Source organism: Pieris brassicae, chromosome 4 (assembly GCF_905147105.1).
Source record: "Pieris brassicae chromosome 4, ilPieBrab1.1, whole genome shotgun sequence".
NCBI lineage: Eukaryota > Metazoa > Arthropoda > Insecta > Lepidoptera > Pieridae > Pieris > Pieris brassicae.
In genome coordinates this window covers 9,102,615-9,115,228 of record NC_059668.1, presented here as the reverse complement: position 1 = coordinate 9,115,228, position 12,614 = coordinate 9,102,615, and the positions used below count along the sequence as shown (strand labels likewise).

The 12,614-nt window shown below is 35.5% G+C and overlaps 1 protein-coding gene across 11 annotated transcripts in view; it reads left to right on the top strand.

Moving 5' to 3' along the window:
* The window catches only part of LOC123707975 (rho GTPase-activating protein 21), a 311,024-nt gene that overhangs the window by 234,823 nt on the left and 63,587 nt on the right, over window positions 1–12,614 (top strand). For 8 of the 11 annotated variants that reach the window (XM_045658357.1, XM_045658350.1, XM_045658353.1 and 5 more), the window contains 13 exons: window positions 3,429–3,602; window positions 3,856–4,119; window positions 4,354–4,601; window positions 4,774–5,322; window positions 5,461–5,675; window positions 6,303–6,410; window positions 6,941–7,021; window positions 7,445–7,672; window positions 8,107–8,160; window positions 8,424–8,532; window positions 8,731–8,820; window positions 9,256–9,355; window positions 10,008–10,091. In XM_045658357.1, the coding sequence (XP_045514313.1) occupies window positions 3,429–3,602; window positions 3,856–4,119; window positions 4,354–4,601; window positions 4,774–5,322; window positions 5,461–5,675; window positions 6,303–6,410; window positions 6,941–7,021; window positions 7,445–7,672; window positions 8,107–8,160; window positions 8,424–8,532; window positions 8,731–8,820; window positions 9,256–9,355; window positions 10,008–10,091 (2,304 nt within the window). The remainder of the gene's footprint in view (window positions 1–3,428; window positions 3,603–3,855; window positions 4,120–4,353; window positions 4,602–4,773; window positions 5,323–5,460; window positions 5,676–6,302; window positions 6,411–6,940; window positions 7,022–7,444; window positions 7,673–8,106; window positions 8,161–8,423; window positions 8,533–8,730; window positions 8,821–9,255; window positions 9,356–10,007; window positions 10,092–12,614) is intronic. The other 3 variants (XM_045658354.1, XM_045658358.1, XM_045658356.1) reach the window with 3 other exon arrangements.

The window sequence follows — 12,614 nt, the reverse complement described above, 5'->3', positions numbered from 1 at the left end:
ATAAAAACTAGTCACAGATAACTCATCTGATCGACATAGACAACATTTACGACTAACAAAACACATAAAAGGAATATAATAATAATCGAATAAGAAGAATAATCAAAAAAATTGGGAAGAAAAAAATGAAAGCGCTGCAGCCACTAGGCCACCAAACTACTAAACATTATGTCAATGTATAAAAAATAATATGACATTTACAAGCCTATTTATAAACGGCTGATTGAGCGTGTTTTTATAATTAATCTATCCATTTGTACCACTATCTTAGCAAATACACGACATTATTATTATAATAAAAAAATATTTTTTCTTTGCTTGTATATAAAATGATACAAATATGCCATAAACAAACAAATCCCGCAATATAATCTGTGAATGAAAACCTTTTAGGTTACAGTAATAGACCATAGAATTGGCTGATTACAATTTACTTTCTAAATACGTTTATTATCTATCGATAAAGGGTCGACGAATGGACTTAAACATCTCGCTTATACGGTTATGCCAATATATCTGTATAATAATAATTCTTGTTAATATACCTATGATTTTTCATCGCCATTAACTGTTCGTTTTATTCCTATATATAGCAATACATCGATGAAGCTGTTAGCAAATTACCTACCTGCTTTCAGAGACTTTTATAAAATTGTATGGAATTATAGCCCTTATCGACATGAAAGACCTTGCTAAGTACTGCCTTTTTTGCATGGTAGAAGACTAGATGACTTCAGGCTAATGGGTTGACCCAACGCGTAAATATCGGCTCCCGTCGGTGCAAATGATTAATGTGAACAAGAATGGACCGAGTAATTGGTACTAAAAGCAAAGTGGAACTTATAATCTATTGATTATTAGCAGCCTATGTTGCTCTAGGAATTTCAATTTGTTTTGATTATTCAATACACTGATTGGATTTTATTATATTCAAATATTTCAAATTTCCGTTACTCCACGATACTTCTGGTAATGCTACTCATAGTAAAATTTATATTTGTATTGTATTTCTCCTTATATTTAGAATATAAAAAATTAAACAATGCTCCTACAACCTTTTTACGTCTGGGCCTCGGATTTCTTGTAGATGATTCTTCTGTGCGTGACACACGCCATCGACTTTTGGTCTCAGGCAAGCCGGTTTCCTCACGACATTTTTCTTCACCGTTCGAGCGAATGTTATATGCGTATATAGATAGAAAGTCCATTGGTCACAGTCGGGGATCGAACCTACGACCTCAGGGATGAGGGTCGCACGCTGTAGCTAACACTGCTCTATTTAGAATGTATCCGAGTAAAAGATACGTTCAACAGAAAGCTGAAACCGATCCTAGAAGCAGACGGAAAGGGTGTCCAAAGCCTTATAAGAGCGGAAGGAAACATGACGAAATCTCATGAAGCGATCGCATTAATCTTAGTAATGTGATACATTTCTGTAGGGCTTCTTTAATACTAAAATCTCTTGATCTGTTTCAAATATGAGCTTTTTAGTTGCTACCCTCATTCTTTGATGGCTAAATGGAAAAGTACGTCCCATAAAACAATTGCACAGATTATATTACTACACAGATAACATCACACCTGTAACAGAGACTCTTAAAATATTGAGTCAAGTCAGTAAAGTAATTTTTGCCGCGCCATGACTATGTGGAACCAGCTGCCCAGTGTAGTATTTCCGAATAAATTTTCTACTTAGGGTCCTTCAAGAAAAGAGCGTACCACAGCGTTTTTTAAAGGCCGGCAACGCTCTTGTAAGACTTCTGGCTACGTAAATGTCCACTTTACATCAGCTGAGCCTCTTGTCCGTCTCCTGTCTCATAAAAAAAGTAAATAGCACAGCATTCATACGCGTATGACCACAATTTATGGTCAAACGTCAAACGCGTACAATTACGAGTAGATGATAGCTGTAAATATCCTATCTTATACGTATAGTAACAGTTAAACAAACTATGTCTATATTATATTATAACTGCCCGTATAAAGTAATATTACTAGTCATAATGATATGTAACTTTGTAAGTTGAAATGGGCCAGCTTTGAGCGAGGCATTATTTTTGCTGACCAGTTCTAAGTCGCGATTATCTTAGAGTTATGTTTCCGTTGTGGTTGGCGACGAGTTGAATTTGTAATAATTTTCTTCTATCCATTAGCACGTCGTCTCAGGTTATCGCTATAATATTTATTGAATATTAAATGTTAACACACTCCTTAGTTACAGAATTTACTGCGAACTTGCCGCTTAGAATTGAGAAAGGTCGTTAATTTCTAAAAGACCATGTTTTATGTTGTGACCTATGAAATAGGCTATTAATAAGTTTACGTTCCATTGTAGGAATATCGAAAAGGAGTATCCATAACCGACGAGCATGCAATAGTTGTGAATGACATGAAAGTGGATGAAGCGAGAGTTATTCTCTCGTGAATAATAATACTGAAATAAAATAAATATAAATACCTTATTCTATGAGTCTATTTCTCTTTCGTTTCCATAAAGAAATTCCAGTTATAAATATGCAGTTATTGCAGTGTAAATTCTGAAGTCATTTGCGATTATAACCATCATAACGATTAATATATGATGTTATATAAAATAATTTTAGTGTCTAGTTTTAGCAGGTGCAATAGAGTTTATTAGAAATTGGTTTGATTAATTTTATTCGATATGCATCCGCTTATTATCACCTTCCTTCAAGCTCGTTTGATTGATGGGTCTTGATTGATTCAAATTAATAAATTTGCTCATTAAATTATAGTAAATTTATTAAGTTATAACGAGTATACTAATTCATTACTGGGCTAATAGCTATATGATTTTTCTAAGTGTGTTTATTACTATATTTATTAATTGTAGGGAACTTTATAATCACTGTATTTATGTCGGTACGGTCAGTCGTATATATATATATATATATATATATATATATATATATATATATAATAAGGTTTTGAATAAAATTACTTTTATATATATATTAAAAAATCTAACCTCCAATTTGTTTCTACCAAATTCTCGACAACTCTCCAGGTATTAATTGACATACAAATAAGTAATGTTTACCTTTAAATTTAAATAGAATCTTAATCGAAGTTCACACTTACTACGGTCTAACCCATTGTAACAGCTTAAATAGATTCTACCCTCATTTAGATTATATTAAAATTAATAAACATCTAATAAAAAGCAACTTAAGAAATTTCTTATTGACACTGGAAGGAACTAGCATTTAAGATACAGGCTAGGCCTTTAAACGCTAGTGCTCATAGAAGTATATTATGTATAAGGTTAACCAAAATGAATATCTTAACGTTTCGTTGCCTATTGTATGTTATAAACTTTAGAATGTAAGTACAAAATGTAATGTTGTCAAATAGTCAAATAAAGTAATTTTTTTTTTGTATATTTAAAAAAATTATTATCATTTCAGCCCCCACTACTACAAGCTCCGCCCGTGGCCCTGCCGCCACCGACGTCTACTGCTGGGCCCCTCTCGCCCCATTCCTCCGCGCCCCGCACTATTGTCATTCAGCGACCTGACGCTAGGCACGGTTTTGGTTTCACGCTAAGGCATCTGGTCGTTTACCCACCGGACTCTTTACAGGTATTTATAGTTTTCCTCCTTTGTTAGGCTTGCAAATTTTATCACATTTCCAGACATCTAATTGGGCGTGACATGATGATATATAAAGGTCTCGTGATGTGCATCGTCTTACAGTTCGTTTTAAGCCTCTTTCTGTAATCTTGTTTCCAGTTTAGGTATTCACTGAACTACTTTTAATTTAATATAGATCAAAGAAATTAATGTTTATAACTCACTTAATTCAACCCGTACTTCAATATAATCATTTATCCAGGAGTTATACGAGGATGCGCGTCACCTGGCCGTGGGCGCAGTGGGCGCGCCCATGGACACGATCTTCGTGAGGTCGGTGCGGGCGGGTGGACCAGCAGCGGCAGCTGGCCTCCGAGCGGGAGACCGGGTGCTGGCGGTCAACGGCGAACCCGTGGCCTGTGGGCGCTCGCGGGCGCCCTACGCGAGAGTCGTGCAACTGGCGCAGCGAGAACCAAGAGTGCTACGATTAACTGTCGTGCCGAGAGATCACGATCTATTACAGAGGGTAAGTGGTTTTTCTAAATATTGTTTGCCTACCTACGTGTGAAAGTAGATGAAAGAAAAACAAAATATATATAGGATAGTGATACAGCAGCAGAGTCATCCGCTGAAAAGCACACATTGCTGGGAATCAAGTCTGTGTTACTGCCAGTAACATCTGTCTTATCTGTATCTATCTAATTGGACTATTTGTACGATTCATTTATTGAAAGCATATTGATTATGAATTTGTATACAGTATTTCAGCGAAGCAGCCTACAACCCCGAATCGAATCAGCGGCCCATAGAGATGCCGGCTCCAATCACAGAGCACGAATCGCGGCTATTCGACGCATACAGGCGTCCACGAGCCAGTCTTCCTGCCTTGCCTGGTCCACAAGCCCCCGCAAGGATGAGAGAGGATCCAGAATATGCAACAGTAGCACCCCAACCACAGAGGTTTGACGCCAGATTAACCAACGCGCCGCATTATATCATACACGATGGGTAAGTGTCATCTACACTCTAGCAGCTTTATAAACATCGGAGACTCGCTTACTAGAAACTTATCTTTTGCTGCAGTTTTTTTATTCAATCCTATTTTGGTCTATTAACTGAGAACAAAAATTAATGTCTCTCATGGTATAATTGTACTAATTATGTTATAAATGTTTTCCAGAAGACGGGAGTCTGACATATCCCTGCCATCATCAGCCACAGAAAGCAAAGACAGTCTCGGCTCGTTCGACTCGAACTCAACACTGACGGGCCGAGAACTGGACGACTCGATTATCCTCTCCCGAATACGAAAGAGCCTCGAGCAGAAAGAGGCTTTTCTCAGACGTCCCAGTCAACCCACAGGATGGGTAACCCCGGACGTGCCACCTCCGATCAAACAGAAGGAGTTTTACGCGCGACCACAAAAGCTACAGAAGCCAGCTTGGCCTCCACCTCCTTCTTCTCCACCGCCTGCAGCTTCTCCTCCTCACCACCAACCGGCCCCAGAGCAGAGAAGAGAGGATTGTGCTACAAGTGTAGACAGTGGCACATACAGTGCTTATGGAGAAGTCAACGGCGTGGATAAAAAGCTCAAACAAGATAGAAGCCAGTTTGTGGCGACGTTGTCCAACATACAAGAGACAGCGCCGTTTCAAAGCAATAATGTTGGAACTATGAATGGAACTAATAACGATAGCAGAGAAGAAATGACGACTAACCAGGATAATAGGTAAATAATACTTTAAATGCATTAAGTGAAAACACAAGAATAACATAAAAAAATTTAATGATTAGAAATGACTTTGAGTGTTGGACGTTATTTCTTTATAAATAACTAATTTTGACATATTTTAAAATCTGTCCATAGATATCCAGTACCTGAACTACAACTGGTAACAGCCAGAACGCGGCAGCTAGAAGAAGCCCGTGGTGTAGGAGAGAAAAGAACAGAAGTAGCTCGAAGTGAGTTAGCCCGGCTTTCCACAACTCGGCTGGAACCTAGTGTGGCACTCAGAAGAAAAGAGTTTGAGACCAGAGCCAATAGAAGAGAAGCTAGATCGCTAGATGTGCAACCGCAACAAGGTATAGTTACAATAAAAACATATGTGTAAATGTAATATAATATGTAATCAATCAACTCATTTTGTATAGTTTCTTTTTAACTTTACATATATATCCAGTGGAATGTAATTAATTGCTGATATTATAGGCAACTGGGTCGTGGTGGACACATGTAGACTATTTGTATAGAAGTCTTAGCCTTTGATGCTTTCCTTTAACAAACAGAGAAAACTCCATTAGCAGAGCCGATGTTGATTCTACCGTATTAAACCATTACTATAGAAATTTTTCTATAAGTGAGAATATATTTTCAATGAATTCTCAAATCATTGTTCATATATATATGTTATTATCTAAAGCTTCCTTAGATACTTTGTTGGTTTCCTTCAGCAAAGAAAGACAACACATCATAATATATATATTTGTTTTACATTGTTAATCAACACGCTGGCTTTCGGTCAGACAGATAGTTAAACATTTTCGACGCTGCTTTATCAAAATTCTAACGACTTGACTGAATATCGATTTTTAATTAACTGTCTATAGATTCAATTAACTCTCTGATTAAACTATTTTATTGCGACATATATACGTCTTAAATCTGAGAAATTCTAAGATTTTTACTAACGGTTTGCTTACGCTTTTCAGAGTTAGAACACGAGTCAGCCCCCCTGGGCGGAAGCTTGTCGGGCAACCAGTTGATGATCACCGGCAGCAAACACCTGCATTGCCCACCTCCAGACGGATATGTGCCCGGTGAGTAATTATTTAGGTAACTAACGAGCATGCATGGTGCATGTCATGAAAGTGGATGAAGCGAGAGAGGTATGTCAGGACCGAAGCAAGTGGAGATCCGTGGTCTCTGTCTACCCCTTCGGGAAAAAGGTGTGATAATAGTAAATATAATAAACTCCCAGTCCCACTGCTCAAAATTTGATTGCTAAAATAAATGGACTCGACGTGTTTAATTATATTTTGAACATTTACTTTCTGTGTTTCGTTAACGATTCTCTAGTGATTCCTTCTTCTCTTCTTTTAATATTAAAAATTATATATGTAGTTATAGGGAGGGGGCATAATATTTTTAGAAAGGCTAACAGTGGCAAACAAAAGGCATTTATGAGTAGGTTTTAGAAAAAATCCTTTTATTATTTGATGTCGAATTTTTTGTACCATCCAAACATTCTAGTTGTCAAAAAAATGAACCTCCTCTGTGTTGAAGAAAAATAATTTCTCAGGTACATTTGTAATTATTTGTATAATAATTTTTAAATATATTTTTCCAGAAACGGAAAAGGTTCAAATGCGAACGAGGTCAAACAGTACCGGAAGTGAAGGATTACCTATTAGAAGACATCATGCCACAGGTAATGCTTGTGCTTGTATTAATAAAAATAGCAAATAAGGGAATTGCGGATGCGGCATTCGGAATGTTTCGATTCGGAAAATCCGTAAGGACACGCTTATAATAAAGGTTTAGGGAATAATGCCATCTTTTGGTGCACTGCCGCTATTGCCCATAGCTTAGCAAATAATGATGCAAGGTATTTCTGATTATGATATATTATATGTCCATTGAACGTTATTTTTTAAGTGTTTAACGTAATCGTGTAGAGTTTAGTGATTCATATATCGGATCATTTCATCGAGTTTATAGATAGTGATGTACACGAGACACCTTCCCATAGAAGATCCTTTTCACATTATTGACACTGTGAACACAAAATTTAGGCCTTATTTCAAAATTACCCGGCCTTGAGAGCCCACCTAATACTATATTCCACCCCAAGATGGCAGTCACGCGAAGAGACGTATGGGGCTGAACAGAGAACAAATGGAGGCGATGAATCAGGTTTCGCTGGGGCACGATGGCCACCTGGGGCACTCGGGGGTCGAGGCGCACCAAGATCACACGAGGCACTGGCCGCAAAGACCCACGCAGCTGAGCCTGGCGCCTTCACCCCCCGCCTCGGCTGCCACTTCGCCATCACCCACGCCAAGCACTCCCGCTGATTCAGGTCCCGAGCAGACTTCTGTTAACCCCCTCTATGCGTACTGGACAGCTTGCCTCATCTTAATTTTTCATTAAACACCACCACAGACAGTTCGAAACACTCTTGTTGTGCATACCTCATTATTATTTGCATGTTTTTCCCGCGATACAGTGAATATAGTCGCGAGATAGTGCCGCAAAATGGCCGCTTTAAATGTTCCTAACTTCACGTGATTCCGTGTTAAACTCGGAAAAAATTTATTACTAGATTCAAATCGTCCAAAGCTTGTATGCATGAACATTTCCATTTCAAGTGCATAAGAGGGGGTCACATAACCTTCTCTGCCGGCAACTAACAGAATGCGATGTGCTTTTCGGTGTGCTACTACTAACCCAAAGTAAACGTTGCATTTTATAACTGTGCTTTCAGCTGCTAAACATTTCTCTCTGTTTTAACAGGTTTTGCTGACGATCTTGTTACGAGACGGCAGAAGAAGGATGCACAAATGGGGGGTGAGTGGAACATTTCAATGTTTATTCAGCAGCAATAGATATATCTATGATTTGTCTCCTTATACTGCTCATGAAGATGATAAATATCATATAAATATCCGGTTCATAATATATATGTGCGTTACGTAGACATATTAACTTTAAAAAATACAGATATGTAACGAGTTTCGAGTGCTGTACGGAAATAGTCAACGAGAAACTGCCACATCTAGTTGTAAGATTTGATATTATGACTGATATGATGACTCTTTTTCCACTTCCAGAAGAAGAACGTGCAATGAGAAGAGTCTCTTACTTAAAAGCAACTTGGGGTGATCGGTTGCACCTAGACGGTGACGTGGAACCAGAAGTCGATCTTCACGCGTTGAGAAGGTATTTTTTAAAACACCATACTATTGTAGAAGAACATATAAAAAATTTGTACTCTTATTCAGAAATCTTTTCCATATAGTTTCTGTGGTAGTTCATTTTCAGTAATTTCTTTAACGTGTAGATTTTTGCACCCTTAGTAGTAGTAATGGTGATTAACGTTTTTAATATTGTGGAATTTGTATCGTACCAACAATACAGTGCCTACCGCAAGTGGCGCCCCCCTCGATTCGCGGACGACATAACTCCGTTGCTGAGAATTTTCGACCCCCAAGCGACAGGTTCCATTCGGTACGTCGCATGATGTCGCGATGTTCCGATAGATGACGCTTATCACGTGTGCTTAAGAGAAAATAGATAAATATAGATGGCGAAGTTCAGCAAACCGCTTCGTTTTCGCTAACTCCATCGAACAGATGTTCAGACATTTGTCTTAGTTGTTTTGTTATTTCGGGAGCTCATAATGCATGCTTTACTACGACCCGTTAAATATGAATTTACAGGGCCACGCATTTTGGGAAATTGTGTTAAGCTTGCTTTAATTGCATGATATGTGCCTTGTGTGTTTTTCTAAAAAAAATATTCTCAGTAAATCGTAAAAATATATGACACTTTTAGATTTTATTTTCAATCTTTCAACTTTAATTCAACAACAAAATTTATGGGATTCATTGATTATATCATTAAATAAATTGTAAAGGACCTAAACATGCTAATTATTAACAGTTCCGAAAAGAAGAGTGAAGAAACAGAGGAGAACGTGGAAGCATCTGAAGGAGATGTACAAGGGAATGTCCAAGTCAAAATGGTCGTCAGTAATGGAAAGGTGAGAATTGCATGACATTTAAAAGTAAAAATAGAAATTAAATATTAAAGAAACTTCAAAATTATAGCTGTTAGTCTAAGCTTATAAAAATTGATATATTTTCATTTCCTTAAAATAAATGTATTGTTAGTATGACTAGAACATAAAATACGCCATTTTTTCCCTATGGGGCCGTTGAAGTATAACGTAAACACATTTACTAAAATTTATCCCCCTCTTCCTCTTGGCAGCAAAAATAAGCAAAGCTCTCAAAAATAATAGTACATAAATTTATTAATTTTTTGTAGGAATCCTCAGAAATGCATTTCGTTTTTAAGTATATACAATGTGTGTGTAAAGTGTAAATATATACGTAATCACCAAATAAGAAAATCACAGATCCCCTTATAGTGCTTAAGTAATACTCGAACGGCCACTTATCAGAGATTTTTGGAATTTACCATCCCCCTCATTAATTAAATATCAGTCCAATTGCACAGTTTTCACCAAATTACCTATGTTACTATTCCACAAAGCGTAAACATAATTTAAAAGCAATTATACTAATATTATTTTTATGAACGGGTATGTCTGGACTACATACCACCATTTTGATCGACTAGTCTATGGATACTACTAATGTTATACTATATACTATGGTTTTCTTTATCAGCGCGCCAGCGACAGATCGTGGAAGCAAGTATGGGCGGTACTCCATGGCACCAAGCTGTACCTGTATAGACATCATCCTAGTCAGGTAAGTCGTAAATCTAGAAAACCTTAACTCTTATTTATATGCATTAAATTTCGATATTTTAACTAAAGTCTATCGTCTCTTTTATACAATTGTGTTTAGGCTGTGATCGAAAGAGACAGTGCCTCAGGTTCAAACAAGGTATTATAAATACAGAATGAATGAATTTTCTAAAAAAAATATAGTTAATAGGTTTCCTAATAATAAATATTTAATCAAATACTAATTTAATTTAACGGAATATTATCCGACAATAAACTATATTCCTCTTTTGTATTATCTTATTTAATTATGCTTTGTTGCCATAATATACATAATTATACAAACAAAAAAAACAAAAAGTAAGTAGGTTACATAAGTTATTGGGCAACAGGCGGCCTAATCGCTAACAAGCGATTTCTTCCAGATAGTTCTAATATGGGAGAATAAAAAAAAGAAACACCTACATAGGGTAAAGTACAAGAAGTGCATAATTAATAAACAAAAATAAAACTAAAATTAAATAAAATAAAATCCAAAGAAAACATATAAATAATAATATGTATAAACAGACGAAGAACCTCTGCTAAAGGTTAATTGACTCACAATTAATATATATATATATATAATAAAATAAACATAATCTTACATTATAAAGAAATCATTTGAATATTATAAATGAGAAATAGTACTGTTGGTAACGTTTCATAAAGTAGACAGTAGGAGGCAGAGGATTGATACTCGTTCTAGGACCAAATTAAAATAGCTCTTCCATTTATCACCTATGTGATATTCCAAATATAAGAAAGGATGTAAAAATTTGGTGAAAAAAAATTGTACTTGCTAAGAAATAATTCAAAACTTGTTCAATACTGCGAGCGGAAGCATTGTTTGTCAGTAACGTTGCCGAAATTGATCGGAAATATTCTATATACGGAGAAAACAAACTTCCTTTCTATGTACACACCTTATGTCCACTATGTGGTAAATATTTTTCGCACGCGCTGTAATGGAAGATTTTGACACATGTGAACTAAGGTCGTTTTTTTAGCGAGTTGTGTTAATAAAGATCTACTTTTAATTTATTAATATACAATAGCACAGCTCTATAAAGATTGTATTAATTAAACAATTTTGCTATTAGTGTTCATTATATTATAAAAATTTGCTAATATTAAAATGTATTAGCCAAAATACGATGTGCATACTGATGAGCAAAAAAATTATTAAGAATTGAAAGGGCTAGTAAAAATCTTTTGTTTCGCAAAACTTTACCACATGTGCCAATGATCTTAAATTGTATAGGACACTCGTAAATAAATTCTTCATGTTAATTTGAGGGTTAAAATTGTATTAAATTTAATTAATTACAGTCCACTGTTCGCATGTTAACATTGTTGTAATTTATAACACTGTTCGGACTTGATTTTCCTTCTAATCTTAACTTACAAATTTCGTTGTTATTTTGTGTTAGCCATATGAATAGGAAGAAAGCTAGACACACTATAATCTTAATATTTATATAAAATAAAAATATATGTAAATATATAATAAAATTTAAATTTGAAATCATGTAAAAAATTATAAGTTTATAATAATACAAATAGCTTTAATCCGGTTAATAAAGTGTTTTCCTTTAATGTGTAAAAGCTATCTTAACCAAAGATAAGATATAGAATATGTGCTTTATGTATTGATCCTTACTTATTATTACTACCAATTGAATCTAGATCTTATCGTTATCTTAGTCTCAAAAAATATCAATCATTCATTGTTTGTTCGTTGATTTATTTTGGTACGTTGTTGAATACAAACTCCGTTTGGCCTTAGTCCTTATCGTGCCAACAACTGGACATTTCCTGTCTGCCATATAGGACAACCCACCTGGCTTCTTTCTTGCTCGACAGACTACCACAGTCCATATGACATTCAGTAACGGAGAATTTTCTTAATATTCACCATTTAAATAGTTTCGTAACTGGTATAGCCCTATGATTTGGTCTGGGTGACTTTCGATTTAATTGTGATAGGAATAATCGCGTTATATATCCAGTACTGTATAAATGTATTTAGTTAAACATTTTTTACTGATGCATTGTACAATTTTCGTAAATTTAGGGCGTATTTTGATCCAATGGCAATTCTATTTAAATTTATTTTTAGCACGGATATTACGCGCAAGCCTATAACTACTAACAACCTAGGAACTAAAAATATTTTGTCCAGTTATTACTTCATTTCTTTTCAGTCAAGGTTGATTATCAAGCTAGTGTCGTTTCGAAATTAAAAAGATCTTTTGTGCCATACCTCGGTGAGCACTGAAATATTTCAACATATTGAAGATGTATTCGTTGATTCCTATCGTTATAATTTGAATATCTTAAAATTGATAAGGCGACATATGCTTTGTACGTTACTTGTTATTTCTGTCACGCTCATTGCGTATCTTGTTAACTAGCATAATATTATCTAATTATAAACTCAAAGAATGTCTTTAATTTAATTTAGTTATATTTTTTTTTACGGAATTATCGCAATTTTATCACG